The sequence below is a fragment of the Astatotilapia calliptera genome, chromosome 23 (genome assembly GCF_964374335.1).
Source record: "Astatotilapia calliptera chromosome 23, fAstCal68.1, whole genome shotgun sequence".
Taxonomy (NCBI): Eukaryota; Metazoa; Chordata; class Actinopteri; order Cichliformes; family Cichlidae; genus Astatotilapia; species Astatotilapia calliptera.
In genome coordinates this window covers 14,199,713-14,219,964 of record NC_137443.1, presented here as the reverse complement: position 1 = coordinate 14,219,964, position 20,252 = coordinate 14,199,713, and the positions used below count along the sequence as shown (strand labels likewise).

The 20,252-nt window shown below is 39.7% G+C and overlaps 1 protein-coding gene across 3 annotated transcripts in view; it reads left to right on the top strand.

Annotated features, from left to right (window-relative positions):
• ryk (receptor like tyrosine kinase) overlaps positions 1-20,252 on the top strand; it is a 57,159-nt gene that overhangs the window by 15,380 nt on the left and 21,527 nt on the right. Inside the window, exons 2-8 of one of the 3 annotated variants that reach the window (XM_026158169.2) lie at positions 9,906-10,027; positions 10,122-10,221; positions 10,338-10,469; positions 12,602-12,661; positions 13,283-13,421; positions 14,286-14,386; positions 17,522-17,605. In XM_026158169.2, coding sequence (XP_026013954.2) covers positions 9,906-10,027; positions 10,122-10,221; positions 10,338-10,469; positions 12,602-12,661; positions 13,283-13,421; positions 14,286-14,386; positions 17,522-17,605 — 738 coding nt within the window. Of the gene's footprint in view, positions 1-9,905; positions 10,028-10,121; positions 10,222-10,337; positions 10,470-12,601; positions 12,662-13,279; positions 13,422-14,285; positions 14,387-17,521; positions 17,606-20,252 lie in introns of all 3 variants that reach the window. The other 2 variants (XM_026158168.2, XM_026158170.2) reach the window with 2 other exon arrangements.

Below are 20,252 nucleotides of genomic sequence, written 5' to 3'. Positions count from 1 at the left end.
AGCAAGTAACGGGGCAGTGATCAGAGATAATAATATTATGATAGGTTGCATTTCGAGTTAGGGGGAGCATTTTTCCATCCACCAAAAAATAATCAATCCTTGAATAACTATTGTGTACGTGGGAGTGGAAAGAATACTCTCTGCCTGATGGATTTAAAATTCTCCACGCATCACAGATATTCATATTCTTCATATATGTTTTAATAAAATTACTGCTTTTACACGGTGTGATTTTTTTGGACAAGGATTTATCCAAATATGGGTCTAATACTAGGTTAAAGTCACCTCCAATTATTAAATTACTGTTGGGTATATCCGGAATTAAGCTGAAGACCTTTCTATAGAAATCTGGATCGTCATGGTTGGGCCCATAGACATTCAGTAGAATAATTGGAGTAGTATGCAGCTCCCCAGTCACTAATACATATCTCCCATTCTTATCAACTATAGTGGAGTTATGTTTGAACGGGGTATCTTTCTTGATTAAGATAGCTACCCCTCTAGTTTTGGCGGAAAGTGTTGAGTAGTACACCTGATTTATCCATCTACATTTAAGTTTATTGTGAGCCGCATTTTTCAAGTGAGTTTCTTGTAAAAAAATAATATCCACGTTAAGAGATTTCAAGTACGATAAAACTTTGCCTCTTTTAACAGGTTCATTTACACCCTTTACATTCCAAGTACAAAAAGTTAAATCCACATTTTTTACCTTTCCATTATCTTGCATTTGTATACTTTAGGGCGGCTTAATTCTCGTATTTTCCATATTCGTACAGTCGAGATATGGGTCCCAACCCTCACCCCCCACCCCCCTACCTGTGTGTAACCGTGACAAAAAAAAAAAAAAAAAAAAAAAACGTAAGCAATGCATCCCCTTCCGTGTATCCCAGAAAAAGAGAAAAAAAAAAAAAAAAAAAATTCGAGGGGATGCTATAACAAAAACTAAGCTTACCAAAATATTCTATCTCAAAACTTCCTTTGTCCATAGCTCCTGAGCAAATGATGATTTTTTATATCAAAGTAAGTACGTGTCATTGGGCCAGATGCAGAGCTCTGGTTTATCTACCTTATGCCGTCCTTATTGAGATCCAAATTTTTCTTGTGCGTAGCGAAGTGCTTCGTTGGGATCTATAAAGACCAGTTCCGTACCATTGTGTGTCACCCTAAGTTTAGCCGGGTATAGAAGTCCATATTTAACTCCGGGTTGGTCTCGAAGCAGGTTTCTTGCTGGAGTAAACGCTGCACGTCGTTTTACCACCGCCTGGGGTAGGTCGCGGAAAATCTGAACGCGGATATCTCCGAGCTTCAGATTTTTCCTGATGGAGATTCTTCGAAGTATTTCTTCCATAGTATGGCAATAGTGTATCCTCACAATCAAGTGTCGTGGCGGGGCCTCTTCTTCTGGGGTCACTCGTAGGGCTCTGTGTGCACGGTCCACCAGTGGGGTTTCGTCCAGGTCTAGTAGGTCTCGTAGTAGCCTTGCCGCAAAGTCTCTAGGACGTTGACCTTTTTCTCTACCTTCAGGTACTCCGGCTATCCTTATATTTTTCCTCTTTGAACGCCCTTCCAGATCAGTGCATTTTTCGGACAGTTGTTCCACTTTATTAGAAAGTTGTTTGACTTTTTCTTCTAGTTTCACCACGGAGTTAGAAGTGATTGTCGCTGATTCTGATAGATCTTTCAGCTGTGCATTGTAATTTTCCATTACCGTTTTTAGAGCTGTGATGGCTTCATTATTTTCAGCCCTTAGCGTTGCGATTTCCCCACGTAGGGTGTCGCAAACGTCTATTTTCATTTGAGTTATCTTATTATCCAAGGAAGTAATCGCAGAGAGTACTTGTTTGTTACCTTGTGTATATTCCTCGAGTGCGGAGTTAACTGGCGTGCCAGCTTTGGCGCCGTCATTTTCAGTTGAGGCCACATCAAATTCGGTCGTTTCTGTCGCCACTAGCTTCGGATTTAGTTTTTTTGGAGGCATTTGGAGAAGAATGCACTCTTCACAATCCCTATGTTGCTTTGTGGGAAGAAGATGTATTACTTTGATATTTGTCGAAATTTCGTAAAATCAGGTGCAGGAGCTGTGGCACACGCGTCTCCACCCTCTCATTATCTAACCGGAATAGAACTCTTCTTTTAATGATTTAAAATATGTGCATGATGCTATATTGTGGAGTCATGATTATCCGGTTCTTTTAATATTTGTTCTTGCATACTGTTTTTCTGCGCTAATGTGCTTTTTTTGTGGTCTAGGCAAACTGCTACACAAACATATTCACGTCATTCAGTTGGAGGGGATTTCTAAACTTAGTCTTATTTTAGATGTTACTGCAACAGGCTTCCTGTACCTGCAGCAAAATACCTTTATTCAGACATTATTACCAGTGGAATAGATTTGAAGATTTTGCAGTTGCTTATTGCAACTTCTGGGATATATGCTGCTTTAACTTGAACCTCAACTCAGCTAGCTTTACCTTATTTCCAGTCACACTTGAAAATCAGGCCTTTTCGTTGAGTAGCTCCACTGCGGCTCTGATGTCTTTACCCCCCGCCTCCTTCCTGTGTCTGTGGATTTGTTTAGAGTTTCCAGTTGATAGGGTTTCACGTGTGCCCTCATTTTCTCCTTCTTTGGCTTGTGTGGCCACTATCTTTCCAGAGAGAAGCTGTAAGGAGTGTTTATCTCCTGAGCACTCAGGGATGGAGGCTTTGGGAGGTACAAGAGGGTCTTTGTTATATCTGCCCTGGACTTTGCCACCTGGCCACTACCACCTTTTGTTCTCCTTTTTCAAAGTCTGCAATGTGATCCACAGCTCGCAGAGGAGTGTTGACTTAAAATGTAGTGACACTCTGCTAAGCTGAATTTCATATTACTGGCTTATTGCTTTGTTTTATAACTGTGTAGATACTGTGCTGTGTATGAAATGAAATGGTTTCACTTTTGATATGAAGGTTTCAAAAATCTTTCTTTCAGCACATTATTCATTATTATGGGGTATTTTATTATTTTTTCCCCCCTTTGTCATTAGTTACCCTGTTCCAGTGGGAAAGCTCCCTACTACAGTAGCTTTGCATGAAACAAAGTTGCTTTGCATGATTCACAGTTCATAATTACATTAGGAAATATTCCAAAAGACTCTTGAAACAAAAACATTGAGGGGAGGTCCAATTTATTGACTCCATTTAGTAGATGTGAGACGTAGCAAACACTGATTGGCTACAGACTCGTTTTTGAAAATGGACATTACTCAAGTGGACATTAGAGGAACTGAAGTTTTTGGCACTTCAGTTATTCAGGTCTGAACCACTAAGAAAAATGTAGAAAGAGGGATGAGAGTGAGTAAGCCCCTCTCCTCTGTCATGGTTAGAATCAGGGTTGTTGTGCCCTTAAGGAAAGTCCTCATATTGTGGTGAACAGCAGAGGACTGATTGTACTGAGCTGCTCTGAGGTGTAGTGTGTCAGTGTGGTGCTCTGTGTGGTTTTATACATCATCTCATGTGGCTTTTATAGGGATTTGAACATATGTATGTTCTTTCTTTTTACATTACTAGTGTCAGACTAGGACGGCGTCCTCAAATGTTCACCAAATCTTTATTCTGAACAGCTTCTTCATGCTATTCATTTTTGTGGTGCATCTCGTTTCTCCTAGATATATAAATCATGCATACTGTATGTTGTTTGTTTTGTTTTTTTACTGACTCAGAATGGACCTTTGTTACATGGCATCCGTCAGAACTTCATTGGTGTGGTCAGAAAGATCATTCCATACTATTCACTAAGATGAGATATACTTGAGATCTATCCCAGAAGCTGGGAAATTCCTGTTGTAGCAGGCAAAACATTAAAGACTACATATAGAAAACTATATACCAGCTTAAACAGAGTAGAGAAATGGCTAAGTACTTTTTTTCCAGTTAACTTGAAGAAATAAGTACAAAAATCAAGTACGAAAGAAAAGCATTTAGAAACTTGAGTATAATACAAGCCTAAAATTAAAATACAAATACAATAAAATTATATATAAAACACTGATTAAGTGTTTCTGTGACTTACTAAAGTAGCATATTTGGATTCTTTCCTTTTCTTTCAAGCTATGCTGTGTTTCATCAAATTCACGGTATTATTGAGGACCAGGAATATGAAGCCTCGGCTCTAAACGTCTGGGATGAGGACTAACTGAAGAACTGGACATCTGTGCTAGTTATACACTTATTCAGGCAACCTCTTATCCCGTCTTTCTAAATAAATGACCACACTGAGCTGCACCAATCACGTGTGGTGCACAATGAGGCAAACGTTATTTTTCATTAATTATATTTGGCTTAATTTGTAGTAACCACCACAAACCTCCGTAAATCATTATTATGTATAATTAATTTAAATATTCTCCTCCCAAACTTTGCACTCTGAAAGGGAAACTCCTACAAATAAGGCCAGCTCCTAAAATTACAGTGTCTGTACATTTTAGTTGCAAATTATTAATAATATGGCTCCTTGGTAAATCTTGACAGTAGTTCTTCAATGCCAGCTGGCCCTAGTGTTGGTGAATCTGGCCTCAGTAGATTCACTGACTGATCATTGGCGAGGCACATGTGTATGTTGGGAGCATTGCTGGTAATTCTTACCCTCCGTCCTTTTGCGAGCCAAGTGACTGAAAGTGAATGTATGGTTTTATGTCACCGATCCACCATGCTACTATCAGGGCTTAGCAAAGAAGCTTTTGTACAAACACTTCAGCTTTGAAAAGCACTTTAAATGATTTGAGCTGAAGCCTTATTCTTGTTATTACTATAACTTTATTATCTTCGGCTAAACTAGTTTTGAATCCATTTTTCCACAGAGCAGGCTGTGGATTATGTCCACGGTGTCTTACAGTGAAGTGGAGGGAATCTCTAGGATGGAAGGAATGTTAGGAAGGAAAGCAACCAGAAAGAGCAAGCGATTACAACGATCAGCTCTCTGAAAGCAGTGTAATGGTTGAATTACCGAGACATGATTTAAGGGATCTGAACTTTAAAAGAATTTCCATACAATAATACTTCATAATAATATGTTTGTACTTGTTTCTTTGTTACTTAGACACTGGTTACCTCACGGATCTCTGCAAGTTGGGTCATGCACTGCTTTCGTGTCGTTTACTTTGCCGCTGTGCCAGTATATTGGTAGTAATTTCATGCATGAATTTTTTTTAATGAATTCTTCAGATACTTCCATACAAACAGACAAAACACCCACTGTATTAAATCATCTGCTGTTAGGAGCACTGTTAAGTTTATTGACCGGGGCACTGCATTAATTGTGCATCCTAGTCATATGATTATGCAAAAATTAATGTAAGGCTGCAAAAAATAATTCTAGTTTTATATTGCTCAAGTGCTTGGCCTGATAACTGTGGGTTTCTTTATGGATGGGACAAGAAATGTGGCATCGGTGGTGAAATGCTGACGACAAACTGCTTAAATGCTGCAGTGAAACAGAAAAATTGTGCGGGAAATGCCAACAACACTCTCTCAAGTGTCATGCTGGAGAAGTCTGAGTTAGCATCAGAGCTGGTGGCATCTCTAGTTGTTTGATGTGCAAGGCACACCACTAATCAAAAAGGAGTCCTTTTTACACACACATCTCCTGGTAATACTGTTTTTCATTCCAGAGAGCTGAGTATTTAAGTCAGGGATTAAAGTGCAGTGCATGGTTCAACTTCCTCCACCTCAGGAACCACTTATTCCCCATCCTCAGTCTGTGTACACTTACAGGCTGCTGCTGCTGCTGCCACCGCCTCCGATTCCTGTTTTGAAATTCTGGCATTTTGGGTGGAAAGTGCTGTGAGAAACTTGAGCCACTCTCGTCTTCTTGGAGCCTTTATGCCTGGCTGCATAATTTAATTGGTATAAGAGATGTGTGTGGCCTCATGTTGAGACAAGGGGGGCACACAAAGTTGAGCACGAGTAAGGTAATTATTCCTGTTGAGAGGTGCCAAAAGTACAGACATTCTGTACTCAAGTAGAAGTACAGTTACTAGTGTTTAAAAATACTCCAGTAAAAGTTGAACTTCTTTACTCAAGTAAAGGTGAAAAAGTACAAAAGTAGTTCCTCAAAGAACATCTCTACCACCTATTTTTATGCAAAGCTAACTAAACCTTGTCCCACATTAATGTAATAAAGAAATTATATTAGTAGATAGGAATACAAACTTTATGTTAGTCTGATATTCAGTTCTAATAAAGGTACTAAGCTTGAATCAGGTAAGTAGAACATGAGCAGAGGGGAAAAAAAGGAAAATAAAAAATAGCTCTATTTTCTCTTGCCTACATTGTAGAGGTTGTCTTTGCCTCTAAACAGGTGTGGTGGTGGTGGTGGGGGGGGACCCTAAAATCACCTGTAGTGGCTCAGAGTGGGAAAAGAATCACAACTTACAATAATTTCTGTTGAGAGCTGCAGTAGATTTTCTTAGTTTACAGGCTGTGGTAAGGTGACCTGCTGCTCTTTGTGGGTGTACAGAATTGAATTCAACCAGATGTGAGCAGATGTTTCATGAGTTGTCCTGGCTGATTTCCATCCTCTACACTGACAGTATGTTTATGCTGGGGGTCTTTTTCTAGATGGTACAAGGTTCTTACAAGAGTGGATTTCAGTGAATGAATCTCAGCATCACCAGCTAAATTTCAGATTCAGCTCTGCTATTCTTAATGTACCTAACTCTGACCATGAAACCACGGACACTGTGCACACAATGTTCTTTAGTTTAAATCCATCACAGTACAGCAAACTAACCTGTTTGCCCTAAAAAAAAAAAATCAGTCCCTTTATGCTTGCTAGTCTTCTCTAGGGCTAGCTACATGCTGAAGTACTGAGATAGCAACTTATGGACACCTGCAGTCGTTCCGGTGTTGTGTCAAAAAACAACACTGGCCCACTCTAACCTCTGAGTATGACACACGCTTGTACCCGTTTGATCTCGTTTTAGTCGACATTTCCTGGTGATTAATACACAAAAAGGAGTGCCTTTCATGTGTTACTGTTTAGGCTCAAGTCTGCTTGATGTTGGTGGCCTGCAGTGATGAAATAACTCCCTTCAGTTCCGACAAACCAAAAGTAACAAGCCTGTTTTAAGCTTGTAAGAAGTAGAAAGTACAGAAATCAAAAAAAAAAATGTAGTGTGTAAAAGTAAAAAGTTGTCAGACGAAAAAACTCAAGTACAGATACCTGAAAATTCTACAGTAATCGAGTATTTCTGCTTTGTTTCTTCCCACCGCTGTTCCTGTTTGGGCTGTGTGCTCGAATCAGCATGCAGTTCTGAAGCTGCTGGAAAAGCAGAAAACTGATTTCTGATTGTGAGCTGGTGCCGATCCAGGTGCAAACTTGGGTCCTGATATGATCAATCAGATCAAAGTTTCAGCATGTCCCCTCAGAATCAGTTCTTTTTTTTTAAAACACAACTTTAATTTAAGGAAGTTATGCATGCATTTTACTTTGAAGTTATGAAAATTTAAAATTACAAGCTAGTCGAGACAAAAACATTTACTGTGAACATTCCCTAGTCTGCCTTTCAGCACACCCCTTTTCTTTCCATGCAAGTCAAATCCCCCTTTTTTTTTTGATTTAATCATCCAAAGGCTTAGTTTCTGAATTTTACCTTTTCACATGCTAAAAATGTGATCAACAGAAAAAGAGAGAGCAGCTGTCTTGTTCTTTGGACTCGTTAGAAACTTTACGTAACCCTCGTCGCCTCTGTTTTTAATTGAGCCGGTGTAAGAACGCCCTATGACGGGTGCTCTGAGACACCCAGGGGTACTGTGGGAGCCTGGGTGCATTCTTCACTTCTCTTTAAACTAGATATTCACAGACTGATAGACCCTTCTCTGCCAGACAGACTCTTTCAAGGAGTGATAGCACTGCCTTGGGCACTGGTTGGGGGATTTCACCAGCATACATTACACTTTTTGATGGAGTAAAAAAAGAAAAAGAAAAAAAGCTTCTTTAAAGGCTTGAATTCGTTAAAATAAAAGGGGAAGAAACAGCACAGAGTACCAGCCTGCTGAGCTTTCTGTGAATGGTTGCACAGATTGTGAGTGTCGGGTTTAGTTTCCTAGATTGGAAATTATGCTGATATTTTTGGACGCTGTCTGACTTAAACCTTTTGAACTTTTTCACATGACCATTAAGTGTTATTAAGTGCTAACAGCGCAATTAGAGCAGGGCGATATGGCCAAAAATATTTATCACGATATATATTTGAAAATTTGCGATAACGATATAACTGACGATATAATGGATGCGAGACAAAATACAACTCCACAACATTACTAGCGCAAAAAGACAACCTTCCATTTATTTTCACTTAAACAAGAAGCTGGTTTTTATGTACATTAAAGCTTTATAAAAATGTAACAGTGCAAATGCAAATTCCTTGCTGAAAGTTTAACCAAAAGGCATTTCCAGTACAAATGGGCTGACATATCCTGAGCATAACCATGTATAATATCCACTGAAGTTAAAAAGAGGTGCTTTGCAACATTAAACTGCAGTGTGCAGTACGTATGTTTCGGACCATAAGGTGCACGGGATTATAAGGCACATTAAGCGAAACAAAGCAGTCAGATAAATCAAACTTTATTAAACTCATTCTTCTTGCTTCCTCCACTTCTGTACCATTGATTCATTAATGTTGAATTCTCTGGCAGCTGCTCTATTCCCATGTTGTTGCAGTATATTAATGACTAACCTGGTATTGTGGATGGATTATCTCAGTTGTTCTCCTGACTGAAGTTTGGTCCGTTTACAGCATCCTGCCATGCGATTGCATTTGTCTCTAACCATGAGGAACCTTCCCCTTAACTTTTATAAGTGGAAAAGAGTTAGCGTTCATCCTCCAGCTTCACTGTTTATGTTATGCTAACATAGCTGTGTCGCTAGCGATCACCTAGCACATCATTATATACCAGCTAGCCCAACTTCAGTAACCCTACAAACGTCACTGCTGTTTAGTTTCCTGTCTTCATTTATGTTGGAAGTGATAGCAGAGCTGTACGTTTGATTTTTTTTTTCAGAAATCTCTCAGTCAGAACATGCAATATCATGCTTAGGTAACTAGCGAGACTAGCGAGCTAACTTCCGCTAGCTTCCTGCTAACTTCTAACTCTGTTAAATGTAATAACTTTTGTTTTCATGGATGCCTGGAAGTTAAACTTTATAGTTACACCTGGTAAAGCAGCAATGCTGATCGTTTTATTAAAGATGAAAGAATTTAGACAGGTTTTAACTCTCAGTGATGCTGCAGTGTTGTTTGACCTGAAGCATACAGAGTTTAGGACCCAGATTACTCCCAGATTTAAGAGCATCTTAGTCCGACAAATACGACAATAACAACGGCCGCTTGCATGTTCTGCAAAAAAATGTGCTTTGTTGTGTATCTGACGGACAAACACCAAACCAGTTCCACATCACGGAAGTTGCACCATTTTTACAAACCAATTCTGGTTCATCTGTTTCACTCAACAATCGGCCATGTGCGTATGAAAACAAAGGCACTGCGCATGCACGTTTTACTCCCATTCTATCGCGATATTTCATTTTCCTATCGTTGCCTAACATTATACCGGTATTACCGTGAACGGTATAATATGGCCCAGCCCTAAGCGCAATGATGTTGCAATGTTTAGTCCATCTCTCTTTACTGAGGAGAAGCCTGCTAGTGCGGCTAGCAGTGTGACTGGATATTTAACCGTATACGAGACTTGCTCTGAATGAGGAAATGTGTTATAAAAGGTCTTTTATGTCCCGTGATCTCAATAATTTCTTCAGAATAGAGGTTTGTTAAGTGATGTCAGTCCACAGAGTTTAAGGGCTCAATCATCTCCTGCACTGGATGAGGTTCTCACCGAAGTAAAATCTGTTCTTTCTTCTCACACAGGCCTCGACGCAGAGCTGTACTACGTGCGACACGATGTGGTGAACCATTACGCGCTTTCCTTCAACATGTCTGTGCCCACTGAGACCAACAGCCTCTACTTCACATGGTACTCCAAGACAAAGGTGAGACCGAGCCGAGCATGTTCTCGGCACACAGGTCATCTGATCACTCATGTGAGGGAAATATTAACATTTCTTCTCCGTTCCTCGTTTAAAGGTTGACTACCGGCTTTCATTCAGCGTGGAGAACCCTGTAGCCCTGAACCCGCCATGGTGCAACATCTCCCTTCAGGGGGAAGTGCCCCGTGTTCCCTCTGGTCTGTCAAATATTCACCTTTAATTTTTAAAGAAAAGTTCTGAAAATCCTGAAGCTATGATGGAGTTTTTATGTGTGTGTAATATTTATGTTTTTGTGTGCGTGTTTCCTCCGCAGTCTTCAGAGTGGACATCTTATGTTCGGGCAAAGTAGATGAAGAGGCATTTTTAACAATGCAGCTGAATCTGACCATCCATGCCAACAACTACACAGTGCTCAACTTCAAGAGGAGGAAAATGTGCTATAAGAGTAAGAATCTGTTCATGTACACAAATGTGAGGTTTAAAAACTCTCTCAGCTCTGAAAATTTAATGTGAAAAGCTCCTTATGAAAATAAGTTGGATCACAAATGGGTGCAAAGTTTTGAGCCGTCCCATGTACTTAGAGGGCTCGTAACAAGGAAAATCTTAATAGTATGAAAAGACATTTTTAGCTTTATTAATTATGAAGCTCAAAACACAGTAAGAGCTTTGTAGTGAAATCTGATGCCATCTGACAATTTTCAGTAACATTGGAAAGCAAAATTGTAAATTAAAATTTTAAATCTGATTAAAATAAAATAAAATGGGGTAACTGGAGAACTGCTCGGGGGGGACTGGAAGAACTATGACCAGTCAAATGTTATTAAAAACATCCAGGGCCACTCAAGGTAACATGTAACAAATGACTTCTGTTTCTGTGCGCTATAGATGATAAAAATTGAACCATCGCGTATCAGGCTGCACCTTCTTCAGGAGCTTTAAAAAACCCAGCAAAGCAATTAATCCTCTTTTATTCTCGCCATTGTCAGCCTGTAAACAGTAGTACTTGGTATGCTTTCGGTGTCATTTCAGCTAGTCACGCACATCACGATTTTTCTTTTTTGTAACCTGACACGGTTGGTTGCAGGTTACCTCACAAGCTTTACAAATATTCATTCAGATGTCAAAATGGACTGTAGACACTGACTGGTCTGTGGTAACATCACAGCCCGTGTGAAACACAACCAGTGAAGTGACCACAACACCTTCTGGCCTCTAGGGGCAATGGTGAAATATGCATATCCCTTCTAAGGCCATCAGACAGGAACCATAAATTAGAAAGACATCTCACAGCTCACAGCAGTTTAAAAACACTCTTTCCTTACCAAGGATTGTGTAAATGCAGGGGGATAAAAAAAAAAAAAATTAATAAGAAAGAGACATAAAAACATAACAGCAGGGCAGACACACTCGAGCAGCATTGATTTAGATTAAGAAAGACTACAGATGCACCAGGGTCCTAGATCTCTCTTCATGTTACCTTATGTATTTAAAGGCAGTTTACCAGGCGGCCATTAACCCTTTAAAGGTCATATCAATAAATGTCACCTTTCTAATTTCATTAAATAAATAAATAAAAATCTGTCATATTGCTGGTTCCCCTACATTATAAACCAAACGTTAAAGTAACAGTAGGTAGATGTGCCGGTTCTTGTGTTCCTTGTTTGCTGCTATTTTCAAACTGCCTGAAGATAATTACATGTGGCCCAGAGGCTTCTTGCCATATGCCCCCATGGAAACAAATTTATTCCCGTCTTATTTTAAGCAGGAGTCGAATTGGTAGCATGAACAGATTCTTTGTGTGCCTGAGTTGCAGTCATTCCTCCCTGTCGCTGTCTGCAGTGACACAGGAGAGGGCTGAAAATGTTTGTCCGTGTTTGCTGATTTATGATCGCAACTTGTTGTCAAAATAAGTTAACTGCTCAACTTTTCAAGGGTTTCATCATCACCCTCTAAACAAGACCAAACTAACAGAGTGAAGAGTTTGTTTTGCATTCTTCTGTTTGAAGCAGAGCTTTTTGTTTAAAGTTGAGATAAATGAGCTGCTTTTGGGCTTTATAATAAATTGCACCAAAGATTTAGGAAAAAGAAAATCCCCGTCGTGTAGTAGAGACATGCTCTTTAATTTTTTTTAATTTAAACCACATTTTCTGTGTTGCTGTCATGTTGTATGGATAAATTACTTGTAACGCTCGGCTGTTATGCATCACTGCATCACATTCACATCATAGTCTGTTGGTTGTGGATGGAACTTGTTTTTTGTTTTTAGGGGAAAAAGTGTTTACAGGCGTGATAGTGTATACAGGTGAACCAGTGAGAAGAAAAGTTAGTTTAAATCACCAGAAGAAATATGGAGAAAAGCAAAAAACACTTTGCTAAAGTGCTCATACCAGCCTTAAAATGAATTAATAATCATCAGGAGCATAGGTTTATAAAGAAAGGCTGAAATAAGAGGTTACACCAAGCCTATGTTAATACAGCTGAGTCCGAGCTAGAAGTTAGCATCATTTGAATATATTTTGATAATTTGATGTTAAATGAAGTTTATGTATTTCTCTCCCTTTCCCCCTCCCCAAACAGGAATCGATTCTGAAAAGATCCCCATTCCTCTCAACAATAACTCTCTCCCTCGGCCTGACTGTAAGTAAACTTTCCACCTTGTCCCCCTCTTCCTGCTGCGTGTATTGTTCACAGGTGGCATCAGCCTAGTGAGACAGATGTTAAATCACTATGATGTCAGCTGTATAGGAGTCTTCAGTAGTCTGTCTTCGTTAGGAAAAAAGAAAATGAATTGAGGGCTAAAGAGAAGGATTCATTGTGCTATTGAAGACCACTGTCAGCTCCCACCCACCCCTCAGAGTTGGAGTGGTTGTTCTCATCTATTCAGACTTGTGTGAGCCTCCTTGAAGCAAAGCACCATTAGTGGGTCGTCTCCCTTCTGCTTGGGTAGGCCCGAGGAGCCCGGGGCCCTCGGAGGCTTTTAGAGAGGTGATGAGAACAGCTCTCAGATGCTGGACCCCGGGCACAGTCACTGCTTTTCCAGGTCTCCATTAACTCTTGAGTGGAGCCCGAGGTGCTCTCATACTTTCTTTTCCATGTATGCCTTTTTTCTTTTTTTTTTTATACTGTGGCCATCATATCATATTTTTGCATCATGCGATTATGGAATTTATGCTGTAATCTCACCCCTTTTCCTTTGTCTTTTTTAGAGCGGCTTGTTTGTCTGATTCTTAATTTGTGTCATTTTTGTGTCATCAGTAGATGGTGTTACCGCTCCCACCACCTCCACCCAGGTGTTCTATATAAGCGTGAGTGTCTGCTGCATTGTCATCTTCCTCGTGGCCATCATTCTGGCCATCCTGCACCTGCACAGCATGAAGAGAGTGGAGATGGAGGACAGGTACGGTTCTTTTGCTTGTTCTGCTTCCAAAGAAATCTTACACCCTGATGTAAGAGTGACGTCTTAAGAGCAGCACTTCTTCCTGTAATCTCCACTTCAGATGAAGCTTGCACAGGTTATCAATGTAAAATTAGATCAGCACATTCAGAAAGGTTTGCCATCGGGACAGTCAGAAATTTTAAAAAGCTAACACACTTATCATTTTAGACATTTTTAAATTCAATTCTGAATTTAAAATCATTCTCCTCCCAAACAAAATCTTTAATAAAAGGGCCACGTCATATCTTAAAGACCTCATAGTACCATATTGTCCCAATAGAGCATTTAACCTAAACAGACTGCAGGTTTTCAGGGGCCTCTTCTGTGGAATCAGCTCCCAGTTTGGATTCAGGAGACGGACACCTTCTCTACTTTCTACTTTACTGAGTTATACTACAATAGGCTTGTGTGGATGTTTCACATAATGCACTGAACATCTTCTCCTCACTCTCTGTGTGTTTATACACCACTACTGAATTTAATCAGTAGTAATTATTAGTATTTATTATTAACTCTCCCATAATGTGTCTTTTGTCCTGTCTTCCTCCTCCTCACCCTCATTAGCCACAGCAGATGGCTGCCCCTTCCTGATCCTGGTTCTGCTGCAGGTGTCTTTCTGTTAAAAGGGAGTTTTTCTTTCTCAATGTCACCAAATAGTCTTACGCTATAAAGCACCTTGAGCCATGTGACTGTCAATTAAAACTATGACCTGACTGACTGAAAGAAAATGACTATCCTGTGCTTTAGGGAGGATGTTTATCAAGGACTTTTTTTTTTCTTTTTTTTTCTTTTTAAACGTATAATATACGACTCTGTGTCTTTCAGTGTGAGTGACAGTGGAAGCTCACAGGGCCTTTCTCAGCCGTCCACCCAGACCACGCAGTACCTGAGGGCTGACACTCCAAACAACGCCGCCCCTGTTACCAGTAAGATTTTACCTCCCCTACACCACACCCTTCAGACTTGTGAATCACAAGATGAAACATCTGTTCAAGTTTCATAAAAAAAACAAGTGATTCAGTTTTCCACACATTTTCTTCTCTTGCTCAGGTATCTCCAACTTGGATGCTTCTCAAAATGCAGTAATTGGCTGTGAATGACTCAGTTTAACTGGTATCATATGATTGTAATGAAGCAAACAGTTCCTGCAGTAATGCTATCTTCTTTCTTGTTGTTGTTGCTCCTCTCCTTGTGACCTGTTACTGTGGGAATAATGTGTAAATGTCCTCACCATGTGCTTCGTGTCAGACAGCAGTAAGAGGAGAAAAACGGGCCTGTTTTAGTGGTTGGCACATTGTAAACGCAGACGTGGGAAGAGCAGGCCAAGCATCTAGTGTTTTAAAACTTCTGTTTTTCTCCTTTGCTAGAATCAACGCTAGGGCTGTTCGATATAACGATATATATCGGATGACGATATAAAAACGTCTATCGTTTCATTTTATGCTATCGTTTGTTTCGTGGTGTCACAAAATAAACTGTTTGCGGCAATATTTTTTCATCGTTTTGATGGTCACTGTAGTGGCTATATTAATTAAAGTTCTCTCTTTCTCTTATATTTAATATAACCACTAGAGATGGCACGATACCACTTTTTTATGTCCGATACCGATATCATAAATTTGGATATCTGCCGATACCGATATGAATCCGATATAGTGTTTTTTAATCAACAAAACTGTTTTTTAAATATCTTGCTGCATTTTGTATAAGTTCATACTCAAGTTTAAAACAACAACTACACTAAAGCTATTCTGTTATACCTGTATGCAAAAAAAATGTTTCATAGTTCAGCAATACTGATCAATCTAATAAACTTAAACCTACACCATCCTCCCTATTCTGGTATTTTAAAGAGTACTTAGCATAAATATTAAGCAACCTAACTAATAGGGTTCCAACTCCCAGCAACAACAAAAATAAATAAATAAAAAATGGGGAACCACCCCTCACGCTCCACCTCATGATGCTTAATCGACGTAATCAACCTTAATTTGATGCAGTGTGAAAAAAATGCACAGAAATCAATTATTTTTCAAGAAATATTAAATAGATTCAACATCTTTCTTCAACAAAATTGCAGACTGCACAGATGGTACCTTCCCAAAGGAAAAAGTACTATAGCTTACTAGGGTATATATATTAGACTTAATTAATAGTTACTATATACAGTAATGGACTTCTATTCATTTTGCATCAAATTAAAACTTTGGGTGTCAGATAATTATTTATTAAAAGCTTGACATTTTAAATGAGAATAAGAAAGAAAAGTATGTCTTTGTGCCCCCTTTTCCCTGTTAATGCCCTATCGGCCCCCCTGGCTAAACTTTGCTAGATCCGCCCCTGCACAGTTACCAGCCGTCAGCTACGTAGAAAAAGATCCTCGAGTAGAAAGTAATATTAAATACATTCTAACAACAGCTGATCAAGCTTAAACGTGCTTCTGTTGTTCAGCCGCTGGTTTCCTCTTTCTGGTGCAAAGTGGGCCAAAAGCAAACTAGAGAGACGGACTCACGACAGAAAAGCTGATCAGCTGATCATTAAGCAGTTTCATGATTGAAGTAGCAGCAAGAAGAGGCAGTCGCTCCATATATCGTTTGTTAAGCTTAACGCAGGAATGCTTTACAAACATTCAGAGATGGACTTACACACTTGCTTTACTTCTCTCGGGGATAACTTTGTCGGAGATGAAATGCCGGGTTGCTAGCGAAGCTCCAAATGCTATCCAGACCACCGACAGGTCCTGCATGCCACAGCCGCTCTATCACGTGATGCATACTGCTCCGACGTGCTAACGTTCTGAGGTGAGTTACGGCGTATTGCAAGTTTTGTGAGGTGCTTTCGTGATATTTAATGGATCGGATTACATTTTTTATTTTTCTCCGATATCCGATCCAGTAATTTAGGTCAGTATCGGACCGATACCGATACGTAATATCGGATCGGTCCATCTCTAATAACCACACTACGGATGGACATGCGCCTGTTTTTATCTGTTGTTGGCAACAACGACGGTAAAACCATCGCGTGTCCGCTTGTTTATTTTCCACATAAACCTTTCACAATAAAGCTCAAGATCCTTTTGAGACTTTTCAAAATAAACTGAATCACGTGAAAGAGTAATGAGAGTGTTTATTGATCAGAAGCAAAAAAAAAAAAGAGCCGTCTGGTGCTGAAAAATAAACCTTAGACTCAAACGTTAGAACAGGCTTTTCCCCGCAGCACGCCGTGTAATAAATACTCACAAAGAAAACGGCGTCCGTTACAACTTATGTCTAAAAATGTATCGTTTCATGCATCGGTTAAAACACTCGACTCCAGGTACACGACGCCCAGCTGGAAACACTTCACGCAAGTCGAGCTGCCCGAGATTCACAGAATTTACAGAAAATATACAATTTTTGTGATTTATATCGTTATCGGGACGATAGATGTCTTATATCGGGATATGAGATTTTGGTCATATCGCAGAGCCCTAATCAACTCACATTTCTTCTTATCTCATTCAGATAAAATGATGACATGAGTAGTTTTCAGATTTAAAATAATGTTCCTAAGATGCATTAAGTACAAAGAAGTCTACAGGTCGTCATCAGATATTACACATAGCACGATATGTTGGTACAGGGAGGAAGACCTCATGAAATGATGATGTGCCTGTTTCAGTTTGGTGGGAGAGGTGTGCGTTTGAGTACCACAGCTGTACACAGGTCTATTTTTTGTCAGTAAATGGTCCATCGCTGCCCTCTTGTGGATTCAACCCTCATCTCAACCCCACTGCCTCTTCTCCTTGTGTGTCTTAAACCTTTGTTGCTAAATGTGATTATCTCAACTGAACTCCCTCCCCTCCCTGTTTAACTCCGCCCCTGGTGGATGAGCGTCCTCACCTAGTGAGCATGCCTGGTTTGATGGATGTTTTGAGCTGAAAGGTTACAGCGAGAGTTACACATCCACTCATTCATTCAGGTCATGTTGTGATTTTGTGTGCTTTCTCCATTAAACCTCTTCTCTCTCACCTTCTCCCACCCGCCACTCCCTCCCTGCCCTTCTCGTCTTGTCTTCAGACAACCACCCTGGTTCTGCACCCATACTCCAGCTTGCTGCCTCCTCCTTCCAAAACCCTGGTGCTCCCCCTCATGAAACCAAAAGTAAGTTTCTGGGAAGTTAATTACCTACTGCAGGGGTGCTCAATACGTCGATCGCGATCGACCAGTCGATCGCAAAGGTAATATTGGTAGATCGCATGGCATTAAAAAAAATAGATGCCAGCCTATCATCCATCCCGTCACTTGATTGATACAGGGAAGCCAGTCAGATGACAGCAGATTTTTTCTGACGCTTAGGTCGCTGCGCATGCGCAAACAGCGGCGCGAAGTGTAGTAAAACTGACAAGCTAGTCAGCGAGTTAACTCCAATTTTTAGCTCTCGGTTTTTTCTCTTAAACCTGGCCGTCAGCAGCTACTGTCCGGACTATGCATCCCTGGCTGATTCAATTCAGTGCAAGTCATCAGAGTAAACTCAGGTAATGACAAAAAATTTACATAGTTAATTGTGTTGTGAAATATTGGATATTGCGGTTATGCATGTATATACATTGTAGATATAAAGAATCCTCAATATATTTATAAATAAGTATGTGTTTTGGATTTTTGTAGTGGGTAGATCATTTTGACTTGGTCATTTTATAAGTAGCTCACATGCGGAAAAAGTGTGAGCACCCCTGACCTACTGTGTATTATAGTTAGGATATTGTGAGCAGCAGGATGAAATCACCTCCCTGTTTTTTGTTTGTTTTTTTCTTTCATTTCAAATTTTCTATTTGTCTTGGCTGCATGTACAGGTCAAAATCTTAAGCTGTACATACCACCTGCTTTTTAGTGGCATTCTTTGTCACCATATAAAATCATTATTTACAATAGTTTTGACTCAATAATCAATATCATAATCATTTAGTGTTTTATTCAAGGAAGAATCCTGTAGATCCTCTGGTAGATGGTTTTAGGCTGTGAGGTTGACTTTCTTTGTTTTATAATTTTGTATAATAATTGAATTTATTTGAGTTTTGACTCCCAGTTTAAAGAAATCATAATCAGTGAATATGTAAAAAGAGTCTTCTCCTCCTCTCACCCTTTTTTTCTAAAATTATCTTCTTTAAAATCCAACCATGTTTCTGAAAAAACTTGGGTGCAAATTGTTACATTTTCTTTTTATTTACAAATCTAATAAAATCCACATTTTGCTCGCAATAGAACATAGAAATCATATTAAATGTTTAAACTGAGACATTTTACTAGGTCATGACAAATATTAGCTCAGTTTAGATTTGATCGCAGTAACACACCTTTAAAAAAAGTCGGGAGGGAGGAAATGGAAGGCTGGAGAAGTAAGTGGTACTAAAAACAAAAAAACAGCTGGTGAAACATTTCGCTGCCTAACAGGTCAGTAACATAACTGGGTCTAAACAGAGCATCTTAGGCTACGTTCACACTGCAGGCCAAAGCGCATCAAATCCAACTTTTTTGACCCTATGCGACCCATATCTGATCATGGTAGGACAGTTTGAACAGCACAAATCCGATATTTTCAAATCCGACCTAGGTTACTTTGTGGTACTGAATCCGAAACATATCTGATGTTTTAGAAAGCGACTGCTGTTTGAATGGTCATGTCGCATTAAATCCGTCTTTTACGTCACTGTCACAAGACAGATGCCAGTTATCAGCGCTGGAGAAGACAAACGAGAAAGCATGGCGGCCATTGTTAAAGGACGGGCTCTCTTTTTTCTCATTGTCCTTCTTTCGCTAATTAAATTGTCAAGATTCTGTCGATTACGACTGCTGCAACAACACCTACCAGCTCTGTAGCCGCCATTTTTACTTCCGTAAACAGAGCGCGTTGTGTGTGACGTCTTCTTTTGCGCATGTGGGCCGCTTTGAGGGCTATGAACCGTTCACTCTAGAGTATGTTTTTATTTTATTTTATTTGTAGTGTGAACAACCAGACAAAAAAAATTGGATTTGATCAAAAAATTGGAATTGAGCATTAAGACCTGCAGTGTGAACGTAGCCTTAGAGAGGCAGAGTTTCACCAATCTGCAAAAACCTGCAACTACAAATTTTGACTTTGGAATAATATACCTCAATATGAAATTGAGAAGGCTGTGAATATTTCTTCATTATATTCAGTGCATAATGTCATGGAAAGATTCAGAGAATACAGAGAAATGTCTTTGTGCAAAGGAACAAGGCTGACAATGAATATTGGATTCCTGTGATCTGCAAAGAAGTCATCATATAAACATGATGCAGAAATGCACAATTCAGCAAAAATGATGCTGAACCGCATCTGGGTGCCGCACTGGCTGTCTGTAGTCCAGCTCTTTCACCAGCTGAAAACATTTGGAGCATTGAAGATCAAAGCAGATCCAGGACTGCTGAGCAGCCAGAATCCTCTAAGAATGGAAGGACATTCCTCTCCCAAAAGTCTGGCAGCTGCTCTCCTCAGCACCCAGACATTTACAGACTGTTGTTAAGTCATAAACATGGCCCTGTCCAAACTTTTTTAAGACCTGCAACAAATTCGAATTGACGTTTTTCCCTTGAAATGGTACATTTTCTCAGTTTGTAAAGTATGGGTCTGTGAGATTTGTAAGGTTTTATTTCCATTTTCCAGCATTTTTTTTTAAATTTGCATTGTAAAAAAACTAACAAAAAAAGAACAGGGTTTTGGCAAATTTGGACTCCTTTCCTTAAGGACACTGTGGGATACTTTGATCTAGTATTGGGTTTTCTTGAA